Source organism: Silurus meridionalis, chromosome 24, assembly GCF_014805685.1.
Source record: "Silurus meridionalis isolate SWU-2019-XX chromosome 24, ASM1480568v1, whole genome shotgun sequence".
Taxonomy (NCBI): Eukaryota; Metazoa; Chordata; class Actinopteri; order Siluriformes; family Siluridae; genus Silurus; species Silurus meridionalis.
This window is the reverse complement of record NC_060907.1, coordinates 20,393,647-20,405,991: the sequence shown is the minus strand read 5'-3', so window position 1 is coordinate 20,405,991 and position 12,345 is coordinate 20,393,647. Positions and strand designations below refer to the sequence as shown.

At 44.5% G+C, this 12,345-nt stretch overlaps 1 protein-coding gene and 1 long non-coding RNA gene across 2 annotated transcripts in view; one reads left to right on the top strand and one right to left on the bottom strand.

Moving 5' to 3' along the window:
- Positions 1–5,073, top strand: part of LOC124378255 — a 13,403-nt gene extending 8,330 nt beyond the window's left edge. The window contains exon 2 of the long non-coding RNA XR_006924189.1: positions 4,501–5,073. This is a non-coding gene — a long non-coding RNA (uncharacterized LOC124378255). The remainder of the gene's footprint in view (positions 1–4,500) is intronic.
- A 1,692-nt stretch (positions 5,074–6,765) lies between these two features.
- zgc:77849 (UPF0472 protein C16orf72 homolog) lies at positions 6,766–11,617 on the bottom strand. The gene is made up of 4 exons (XM_046837823.1): positions 11,220–11,617; positions 9,954–10,037; positions 8,561–8,821; positions 6,766–7,903 (listed from the first exon to the last, which is right to left on the bottom strand). The coding sequence occupies exons 1-4, from the start codon at positions 11,416–11,418 to the stop codon at positions 7,662–7,664; spliced, it is 786 nt and encodes a 261-aa protein (XP_046693779.1). The 5' UTR covers positions 11,419–11,617; the 3' UTR covers positions 6,766–7,661.
- Positions 11,618–12,345: the final 728 nt, after the last annotated feature.

Here is a 12,345-nt window from a genome sequence, read left to right as displayed (position 1 = left end):
AGAAGAGTGATAGCTGGAGTGATTTGTGAGAGAAGAGTGATAGCAGGAGTGAAAGGGAAAGTTTATAAGATGGTGGTGAAGACCTGCGATGTTGTATGGTTTAGAAAAAGTTTATTAGAGGGACGGTTCACGTTTTGGAGGACGTTTTGGAGATGAGGTGATTGAGATGGTTTGGTGATGTGCAGGAGAGGGATATGGGGGATATCAGTAGAAGAACGCAGAGGAAAAGAGGAAGACCAAGAAGAAGGTTTATGGATGTGCTGATGTTGGTTTGAAAGAGACAGATGTAGAGGATGGAGTGAGATGGAGACTGCTGGATGATCTACTGTGGAGACTCCTAACTGGAGGAAGAAGATTCATATCAATAATCAATAATACTATATATATATATATATATATATATATATATATATATATATATATATATATATATATATATATATATATATATAAATAAATATATAATTTATTTATTTCTGTAAAGATTTCCATCCAGTAAAATTCTTTTGATTTATCGTAATAACAATTGTGATTCGTGTCGTTGTTATTCAGCGAGTCTTTTTGGGGGGCGGGGCTTGGTGGAGGCAACGACATGAATCTGGCACTGTGGAGAAATCATCTAATTGTATCTAAGGAGGTAGAAGGTGGATGGATGGACAGATGGATGGATGGATGGACAGAGGATGGATGGATGGACAGATGGCACAGATGGATGGATGGATGGATGGATGGATGGCACGGAGGCAGCCAGTGGGGTTTTATTCAAGCCTGTCACTTTCCTTGTCATTATCTTATCACTTTAGCCCACTGAGCTGCTGCGTCTCCAGCAGGTCCCAGGCCTGCTCCAGGGTGTCCATCTAATGGGACGTGCCTGATAAGAGCTCTACCAGGAACCGAGCAGGAACATCGCCATCCGAAACTCCGTAGATCACCTTTCAGTTTTATTCAGAGGAGCGGCAGCTTCACTCTGAGGCTCGGAGCCCAGCACCTCCTCTACCTCCTTCACTTCATTCTCTTCGTTTATGCTCACCATCCTTCTCGACTCGATTTCACATAGACATGCTTACGTAATTCTCAGCTCTCATCTGTGGCCTTCTTTTTCATCCTCTCTCTCTCTTTCTCTCTCTCTTTCTCTCTTCCCACACATCTAGCCTTGGTGTTTGTGATTTGTCCTCACTGGGCGAGTTCTCATCCTGCCTGCACAGATTTTTTAGCCTTTCCATTTTTTTTATGCATCCCTCCATCTTTCCATCTCTCCTCTCCGTGTTCTGGCCTCGTTTCTCTGCCGTGAGAGCGTTCAGGATCACCTGGTTCTTGTGCCAACATCATCAATGTGAAAAAAGAAAGATAAAAAGAAACAATCTGATGCAAATGGTGTGTGTGTGTGTGTGTGTGTGTGTGTGTGTGTGTGTGTGTGTGTGTGTGTGTGTGTGTGTGTGACAGAGTAAACGCTTCTGAGCCCTGAATCGATCGCACTCGTTCTTCTAGTCACTGCTGCCCCCTTGTGGCCACCTGACACGTCCGCCTTTAATGAGCTGTTAAAAGAGGCCATGGCGTGTTGCATCATGGGACGCAACGCATCACACCAACATATATGTAGTGTGTTGCTATGGTGATCGTCTTGGCCAAGAGAAGAAGAGTCGATTCGGCATGAACGGCTTCACATGTTAACCTTTAGTGTGTGAGCTTCCTACGTTACCCACAATGCCGCTGTGAATGGAAGTATTTAGCAGACACTTAGAGGGAGAAATGCAGGAGCACTTTTTGGTGGGGGTTCTGGTCTTTTCTCCTTTATTCACACTTGTGGTAGATGGCAATGTGCGTTTCATTGCTAAGGAGCTGGACTGCACTGACAAAGATCCATCCATCCATCTATCCACCCGTCTATCCATCCATTGTGAACACCTGACCAAGTTTAGTCTCTATTTTCTTTTATAATGAGCTCCACTCTTCTGGGAAGATGTTCCACTAGATTTAGTGGAGATTCATTGAGCCACAAAGGTGTTAGTAAAGTCAAGTACTGATGTTGGTGATGAAGCGAGGAGGCCTGGGGTGCATTAGGCGTTTTCATTCATTGTTCAAGATGGTTGGACCTCTAAAGCAGTAGATCTTCCAACCCATGTGAAGAAGATTTGAATGGGAGGTGGCTTTGTGAACAGGTTTGTGTCTTCTAGTTCAGGTGAAGGCAAAATTTCATGCTACAGAATCCGAAGACATGGGATACAGTTGTGTGCCTCCAACTTTGTACTAAAAGTTTGGAGAAGAACCACATATGGGTGGAGAAGTCGGATGTCCCAATACTTCTGGTGTGCCGTGTACCCGTGTCTACTGTATTCTGCAGTCTGAAACACGACAAACACAATGAACAGCTCCCGGTGCTGAAATAAAGCTGATATCTCTGTTACGCATCAGATGGAGCCTCTAGGCCGAGCATTGTGTGTGTGTGTGTGTGTGTGTGTGTGTGTGTGTGTGTGTGTGTGGGGGTGTGTGGGTGTGTGTGGGTGTCTGTTTCTATATGTCTGTGATAAACCCTATCTTTCCAGCTTTGATGGAAAACATTCCCTGCAGCCATTTTTTTGGATAAAAAAGCTGTTCCAGACACAATAGCAGGAAAAGGCCTGGAGTTGATCTATAAAGCAGAGCAGGAAAACAAACCGGACGTTCGATATGAGCGAGAACGAGGCTCTGGGCTCTTTTGATGGATTCACAAGATGTTCTGAGTGAGATATTTAGTGGTGTGTGGTGTTGTTCTTATAGATTTTAATCTAGTGAGTAATACAGCAGGAGAACGGAAAACCAAAGGAGCGGAGTTAAACTCCCAGAACGTTCTCTTGTACCCATGTTCTGGAACGTTCCATGGACTGGAACAAGCAGAGTTAGCAAATCTCTGGGTCTCTCTTCAAGTGAAAGCCTTAGATGGAGCACCAAAATCCTTTTTTGCTTGAAGGCTGTTGCTTTAAACAATCAGATTTTGAGTTGGAGACTCTGAGGCTTTCTAGCGGTAACATCAGCTTCCACGTCCATTGATTGGATGGTCAAAAGCTTTACTAGTCCAGGGCTCATCTGTAGCAAACTGCACAATCTCAAATATACTCATGTGGATTTTTTCATTTGCTTTGGTGCGTTTCTTTTTTTATTATTTGCAATTCAGTGCATTTTTCAAAGCAACTTGTACAAACAGAACAACATGTCGGATTTATTGTTATTAAAAGTCTGTGCTTTTCTCAAAATCTTTAGTTCATCTCTCAAAAGTGAATGAGAATGAGCCTGAATTTCTTTGTACGGCGTCAATAAATTTCAGCAGCACAAATGTATTAATTTGACTACATACTTCGTTATTATCCATTGATTGGTTTTGTTCTGTTTGTCGCTAATTGAGGGTTTACAAGATTCACCTTTGACCTGTTTTAGAGAACTGGTTGATTATTGGTTCTTCAGTCGCCTTCATTAGTGACATTCAAGATTCATCTGCACAATTCATCAGTTCAACACATTTACCCCCAAAAAATGTTTTATAGAAATTGAAGCTTCACGGATTCTAATAACTGGTTTAATCATTTTACATTCAATGACTTAATGTAATGAACTGAAGCTGAGATGTTTTGGGGGTTAAAACTATTCAGGTAAAACCAGTAGAATATATTTTGATCAACATGAACATTGACATTGAAATGTTCTTATGATGAATACAAACAACTCCATGATGTGGCGGCTGAACAAGTAGTGTTGAGAATTTCATCTCTGATCTTATATTTTTTGTGTTTTCTGTCCTGTTCTTCGTTACAAATCCAGAAAAACGGTAATGTACAGAAAAAAAACGCACAAAAATGCAGGGAATGTGATGAGGTGAATATGGATGCTTCTGCTGGAGATGATGTATGTGGGAGGTGCAGTCGTGGCTCCAGTGAAAGGAGATGTGTTTAATTGTGTTCATTGTGTTTCTCTCTAATATTGATGGGTTCTGTAGATGTGGCCTCATAATGACTGGATTAAGAGGTGGATTAGTTCAAGTAAAACATCTGCAAATGCATGACCAAGCACTGGATTAAAGCAGCAAGTGGGTGTGGCCTATAACAAAAACCTGTACTAGAGACTCCTTCTTAGGAGGTTTATAGACCTTCGCAAAGCATGTGGGCTCGGAAATGCTATGAAGTTCGCGTCTCACCATTCGGAGGATTTGTGCAGACGTCCATTAGCATTCACGGCGAGAGAGCGAGAGTTCGCTGTGAGCCGGTTCTACCCAGGGTTCCCTTTGATTTTTAAACTTTAATTGAAACTTCTGCTCAGCATAAATAAATCCTTCAGCTGCAGCTCCTTCAGGAGGGGAATTGAATTTAACATCAGTCTCGACTCAGGAAATGAGGAATTTATTCAGCAAAAAAAATAAAAATAAACGTAAAAAAAAACTCATATGATCATAAGAATATTGAACAAATAAGAATTATTTTTTTTAAATAATCCAAAATATTTATTAAACTATAATTACATAATTTTTTACAGGAAACAGGTCTTTAATTCCTGATGCTGTACTGATCCTGAGGAAGCTATTAAAGAAAATCTCCAACATTTGACCTTTAATCATTCCACATGAATCCTACAGACATCTCAAACATGACATGCTAATGCTAACCAAGCCATACGCCACATCAATGGTATCGGGACATCTGACTTTTTTATGTGATTCATCATCAAACCTTTAGCACAAAGACACAGTTGAAATTTAATCTTCACTTGAACTAGGAGACCCAAACCTGTTCCAGCAGGACACTGCCCAAAACCAGCTCCATGACTTCTGCTTTGGAATGGAATGCAAGTGTGTGGAAGATCTCCTGCTCTAGACCCACATCCCTGTTGAACAATGACTGTAAATGCTGACTGCACCCCAGACCTCCTCACCTTCTCACCTGCATCAGTACCTGACTTTACCAACGCCCTTGTGTCCAAAAGAACCTCCACAAATCTCAACACAATCTAGTGGAACATCTTCCCAGAAGAGTTAAGCTCATTATAACAGCACCTGAAGACTAACTGTGGAATGAGATGTTCATAAAAAAGTGCTCGAGTGACCAGAAACGTTCAGTGTTTTAGTCGTATCCATGTTCTGATCACCTTCAACAGCAGATCACAAGTTTTGTACACATTGTCAGTAGCTTTTCAGTATAAAGTAGGAGAAATAAAATCGAGCCCCGCTTCCTCTCCTCCATGACGCCGGAGTTAAAGGAGAACTCGGCAGTCTTCATCAGTATTCAGAACACCTCGTACCGTCCCATTTCCCCCGTTATCTCCTCCAGCTGCTGCCATCTGATTAGTTATATTTAACTGAGTGAATCAGGGAAATAAGTGACGTTAATGGATGATAAGCTCGAGGTTTTATTGTGTGTGTAATTGTCCGTGAAACTTTTTAATGAAAGTCGACCCGAAAGCAAACCGATCAAAATGTCTGTCTTTAAAGCGATTAAACAATAAGGCGTGTGATCTGAGTTCGCTCGGGGCTGCTTTACCCCACAAAAGTGCCGTGTTTAACGTAGGAAATCACCTTCATCAATCAGATTCATCATCTGCTCTTCAGTTTGCTGCTCTGTGAGAGAAGGTCTGAGGTCGTTAGTGAGGAGCTTGTGTGATCGTTACCTTCAACAGCTCAACGATGAGGTCATCACGTTCTAGTAGCTATAAACATCACATCACGTTCTAGTAGCTATAAACATCACGTCACGTTCTAGTAGCTATAAACATCACGTCACGTTCTAGTAGCTATAAACATCACATCACGTTCTAGTAGCTATAATCACGTCTTCACTTGAGTTGCCAGAAACATTTGTTTACTCACGTCATAGTAAACATTTGTTACCTCCCATCACGTTACTGTAGCTATAAACATTAGTTTCCTCAAGTCATCACGGTATAGCAGTTATAAACGTCACGTCACCATACTTTAGCGTCAAGAAATATCCTGGTGTCAGGTTATAGTAGCTACAAACAATTTCACTCACGTCATAGTACTCGTAAACGTTTGTTACCTCCAATCACATTGTAGCTATAAACATTCACTCACTATGTTACACTAGCTATAATCACATTATAGTGGTTATAAACACCAAATGGTTATAGTAGCTGTAAACATCTGCTAACTAGCGAGTACAATCACGTTATAATAACTAAACATCAGGTTATAAGCAGCTATAAACATCAGGTTATAATAACTATAAACATCAGGTTATAAGCAGCTATAAACATCAGGTTATAATAACTATAAACATCAGGTTATAGCAGCTATAAACATCAGGTTATAATAACTATAAACATCAGGTTATAGCAGCTATAAACATCAGGTTATAATAACTATAAACATCAGGTTATAACTATAAACATCAGGTTATAATAACTATAAACATCAGGTTATAACTATAAACATCAGGTTATAATAACTATAAACATCAGGTTATAACTATAAACATCAGGTTATAATAACTATAAACATCAGGTTATAACTATAAACATCAGGTTATAATAACTATAAACATCAGGTTATAATAACTATAAACATCAGGTTATAATAACTATAAACATCAGGTTATAACTATAAACATCAGGTTATAGCAGCTATAAACATCAGGTTATAATAAATGTAAACATTAAGTAAATGTTATAGTGATGGTATCTCTCGATCTACAGTGAAGCTCATGGTTATGAGGCCTGTTTTCCGACAGCAGGTGAAGGTGACGTGAGGTCACGTGAGGTCACGTGAGCAGGACATCAGAAAGCAGGTTTTAGTTAAAAGCTTCATTTCTTTAATGCAAGAATCATTATTGTACATTAACAATTCAATGGTCTCTGCACAGCTCTTTTTTACAATATGTACCACAAGTCTATCAGCACCTACTGTTATTTACATTTCATAATGTTACACCGGAGATGTGCTGAGGAACAGGAGGACCAGGAGGACCAGGAGAAAGAGGTGGAAGAAGGACGAGTGGAAGCTTACAGAATGAACTCATGAGAGGGACAAGAACTTCACAGTCGAAAAAATGTTTTTTAAAAATAATAATAATAAAAGTGATCGGGGTCATGCTCTAGAGTTAAGTACTGCTATTTGGAGCACTTGTGCCTGCTTCTGGAGCAGCGAACAAAAAACTGATGTGAGAAATAAAAACACAAATAACGTAAATATTTCAAATTAAAATTATATATATATAAAAAAACACTTTGTTTGTATTGAAGCCGCAGTGTGGTAGCTGAGCTGGGGCAGTGACAGGCGCTGTTTGGAGGAGGCAGGCATCTTTCTCTCTCTCACACACACACACACACACACACACACACGTTCATGCACACTCTCCAAACATCACACACCCTCACAGTCATAACATCACTTGCACACGGATCATTTCTCCCACAATTGGACTCGCAAACAGAAAAGTGAATTAAATGTGTGTGTGTGTGTGTGTGTGTGTGTGTGTGTGTGTGTGTGTGTATAGTCGCATGGAAGGGCACTTTGCGCTGAGCTCCGCCTCCCGCTCGGGTGTCTCTGGATTAGAGGGACGCGCCGGGCCGCCGCGAGACGAGAGACTCCCGTTTCGGAGTAAAGATGCGAAGGATGACTGACGAATGGCGTTTTGTCAAAGTTTGTCTGATTCTGCTGATCTCGTTCTCTTTCTCTCGTCCGATCAGATCATCCGATTGCGTTTGTGGGTGGGCGAGTCTGTGATGACGTCACTGCACTGGGCGGAGCTACGCTTGCGAGTGCCGTTGTCCAGATGGAGCGCCATCTCCTCTGCGATGAAGGTGTTCAGGTCAACGTCGTGGAGACCGTTCCTGCGACGCCCGGGGGTGGAGCCTGCGCTCAGGTGTGTAGGAGATCCCGGCGCTCCGGAGCGCATGCTGATACTCGCCATAGCGCCGCTCAGACCTGAGCAGGTACACACAGATTTTAACAGGGTCTCACAACGCGCACACACACACACACACACACACACACACACACTAAAACAGGGTCTCAACACACACAGATTTTAACAGGGTCTCACAAACGCGCACACACACACACACACACACACTTAAACAGGGTCTCACAACGTACACACAGAGACTAAAACAGGGTCTCACACACACACACACAGATCTTAACAGGGTCTCACAAATGCACACACACACCGAGACTAAAACAGGGTCTCACAAATGCACACACACCACACAGAGACTTAAACAGGGTCTCAACACACACACAGATCTTAACAGGGTCTCACACACACACACACACACACACGAGACTAAAACAGGGTCTCACAACACACACAGATCTTAACAGGGTCTCACAAATGCGCACACACACACACACACACAGAGACTAAAACAGGGTCTCACAACACACACACAGATCTTAACAGGGTCTCACAAACGTGCACACACACACACAGAGACTAAAACAGGGTCTCACAACACACACACAGATCTTAACAGGGTCTCACAAACGTGCACACACACACAGAGACTAAAACAGGGTCTCACAACATACGCACACATTTTCCAGGGTCTCACTACATACACACACGTGGGTGTCACGTACCGTGGAGAGCGATGGCCTCCCTAAATGGCTGCAGGTCCGTCTCGACAGACGAGCTCGTTTCCGACGCCGCTGCCATCGCGATTCTGGGCGGAGCCCGGGAGCTCCTTGGGGGCGGGGCTTTGCCACACAGGAAGCTGATGAGGTCCTCGCGCCGGATGGTCCGCCTCCTCTTCTTCACCCAGGCCAGGACATCCTTGTTACGCCGCTGGTGGCCGATCTGGATTCCTAACTCGTAGCTGCGCTGGTGCACTTCCACGCTCTCTGTGCACGACAAACACAAACACGCCGTTCATACAGAGAACACGCACTGAATCATCTCACCTGATCCACGGTCTACTGATCTACTGTTTACTGCGTGTGGGATGCGATACGTGTCTCAGACACCTTCAAAGGGGCGAAAACTTTCAATGGGAAATTTTTTAAATATTCCAGGTTTAAAACTTGTGTAGGTAAAGAAGTGAGGAGGCCTGGAGTGAAGAAGTGAGGAGGCCTGGAGTGAAGAAGTGAGGAGGCCTGGAGTGCAGTCAGCATTCAAAAGGGCTGGTGCTCTATAGCAGGAGAACTTCCACCAAATCCAAGCTGGCTTTGTAGAACAGGAACAGGTCCAGTACAGTTGTGTGAGTAAGTGAATACGTTTATGTTGTTGGTTTGTTGAATAATTATTACACCACTGCTGATTACAGGTGCATTTAATAACAGTGTGGTTATAAATGTAAAAGCGAACGCTCGAATAGATTTAAACAAGTGCATCAATATAAACATGTGCTACTGTCCAAGCAGCTGCTTTCATCTGCTTCCATTAGGGGGCGCCACAGCAGATCCTCCGTCTCCATTCCCCCCTGTCCTCTGCACATGTCCAAACCATCTCAATCTCACCTCCCTCACCTTGTCTCCAAAACGTCCTACATGCACTGTCCTTCTAATAAACTCATTTCTAATCCTGTTCATCGAATATCTCAACATCTTCAGCTCTGCTACCTCCAGCTCCACCACCTGTCTTTTATAAAGAAGTTAAACACCTTCTCTACAATCAGACAGAGTTGTGAGAGGTGAGGGTTGTTGAACAGACTGCGTGTGTTCAGACGTGGACGTCTGGTTGTTTGTGAGAGGAAAAATCGTTGCGAGTGTTTGCATGATCCCAACTAATGTTATGCAAATACACTAAAAAATAGCAACAAGGCGACAACGTTACACAGACACGTCACGTCCAGCACACGTGTACGTATACGACCACGTGTCGCTTATCTGGACCTGATCGCCTGACCGTGATGATCACAGTGAGGGATTGGGGCGAGTCCGAGACGAAGGATTAATGCGTACGGATACGTGAGACCACCGATCCCGGCTCATGGTCCGAGAAGACACGCTGGACACGTGCCCACCTAAAACGTACCTCTGTACAGGTTGGTGACGGCGGTCGCGGCGTTCTGAAAAGGGACCCAGAGAGAAAGCCCCTGCTGCTGCTGACACACTCGATCTGTAAGAGAAATAAAGAGGACAGGAAGTTCTTCATCATTCACCTGAAACATCATGACCCTCCGTCCCTCTGCACCATGTTAGAGACGCACCAGGGTCCAGTCTAAATACCACCACAGTTAAACACCTCCTGAAGGGATCTGGTGGTGTTTGTGCTGAAAGTGCTGATAGACTGAGAATCGATTAAAATCTTCAAACAGACTTCTGTGTTCACAATCAACTCATTTTGAGGGAATAATAATAATAATAATAAAAATGTGAAATAAACTCCTGAGGAACTGGACGCCATTTTGTCCCGGTTTAGTTGCTCAGACTGTGTGGAAGAACCAGACAAAACAATCCGCCTGTTCGGGATAAAACACGGGTTTATTTACAGTCTGAGTGATTAAAGTTAAACCTCCGGGTTTGAGACTGAAAGCGGAATGAAGGTGAAGATTCTGAAGCCGCGCTGCTTCTCTCCATGTCCCCCAGAACACATCACCTCAGCCCGGCCTCTCAGTCCTCCTGCTTTCGCCATTTTGTTTCTTTACATGTTTTTACCCCGACACTAAACCCGGCCTGGGGTGGATTTCTGATCCGCTCTGCCCCTGAACCCACTCCGGGGTGTGTGTGTGTGTGTGTGTGTGTGTGTGTGTGTCTGTCTCAGGCAGCAGAACCCGAGCTGTAAACGGGCGGCTATAAATTGTCTCGGGTTATTTTCACCCGGAGGAACTCCTCCCAGGACTGCGCCATTTTGTTTCACCAAATAATAAGCGTCAAAAAAATAACCCCGAGAGAGAGACGTGTTAAAGCCGACACACGTCTACTGATCACCAGGGTGTGGTGTGGGACACACCGGGGGTGACCGTAAACTCGCCCCGGTCAGAGTTTAGGAACGAACCGGGCTTCTGTTCGAGCCGGAATTAGCATTAGCGATAGCTAGCAGGAGATAACGTTACAGGGCAGGGCTTTGTGTGGAGCTCCGGTGTGGAGGAAAAGACACGCGTTAGATTTTAAACACTTGTAAAGAAAGGGAATATAAAATGCTCGGTTCGGTTCGAGTCTGTTAAGCAGCTCGGCCCGGTCGTGTTTCAGGGTGTTTACCCGCGGTGGGCCCGATGCCCTTTGTTTAGCTAGCAGGCTAGGTCTCGGGTTAGCTTAGCACGGACCGGAGAGTCTCTCTGAGCGGTTCGGTTCTACGGACCTTTGTAAAGCTGCGCGACTGCCGTGGCTGAGTTCTGGAAGAGGTGCCAAAGCTTCTGCCGGCTCTGCTCGGGCTCCTCCTCGCTCGGCTCGTTCTGCTCGGCCTCGGCCAGGCACTGCCGCTCCCATTTGGAGAACCAGTGCTCGGGCCCGTGCTCCTGGATCTCCGCTTCTCCCTCCTCCTTCTTCTTCTCCTCCATAACGACCGACTTAACCGCTTTCTATCCCGGTGAGAATCTGAGGCTTTGACACCGAGCTGAATTCCTGAGTTCGGCCGCGGCCCTTCTCCCCTCAGCTGGTGGCTGCTTTCCCCCCTCTCCTCTCCACTCCTCTCCGCCTCCTCCGCCTCCTCCTCCCTCAGCTCTGAGACTGCATGGCGCATCCACTCCACCGGCTGACTAAACAAAACGACCAGACACTCGCTCACGAAAACAACTTACTCTCGAAGCCCCGCCCTGTTTTCAACTCAAACTTCTCTGATTGGCGTATATTTAAATATAGGCGGGTGTAATAAAACCAAACCAACCCCTCCACTCTTAAACCACACCTTCTTCTCAGCTATGGACTCTAATTTGCTCATGGTATGAAAGGGGGCGTGGCTTAGCGGCATCATCTGTGAAAACAGTTCACCGTTGGAGTCCCGCCTGCTCGAGCAGGCTCCGACTCTCATTCGACAACAGCCCGGTGTGGGCGGGGCTTATTATCAGCGCTGATATAAAAACAAGTAACATTTCTTCTTCTTTCGGCTTCTCCCATTAGGGGGCGCCACAGCGGATTATCCGTCTCCATACTCCCCTGTCCTCTACAGCTGCCTCTTTCACAACATCCATAAACCTCCTCCTTGATCTTCCTCTTTTCCTCCTTCCTGGTGGCTCCATCCTCAGCATTCTCCTACTGATATACCCCATGTCCCTCCTCTGCACATGTCCAAACCATCTCAATCTCACCTCCCTCACCTCGTCTCCAAAACGTCCTACATGCACTGTCCCTCTAATAAACTCATTTCTAATCCTGTCCATCGTCGTCACTAACCAACGAACATCTTAACATCTTCAGGTCTGCTACCTCCAGCTCCACCTCCTGTCTTTTACTCAATGCCACTGTCTCTAATCCATACAACATCTCAG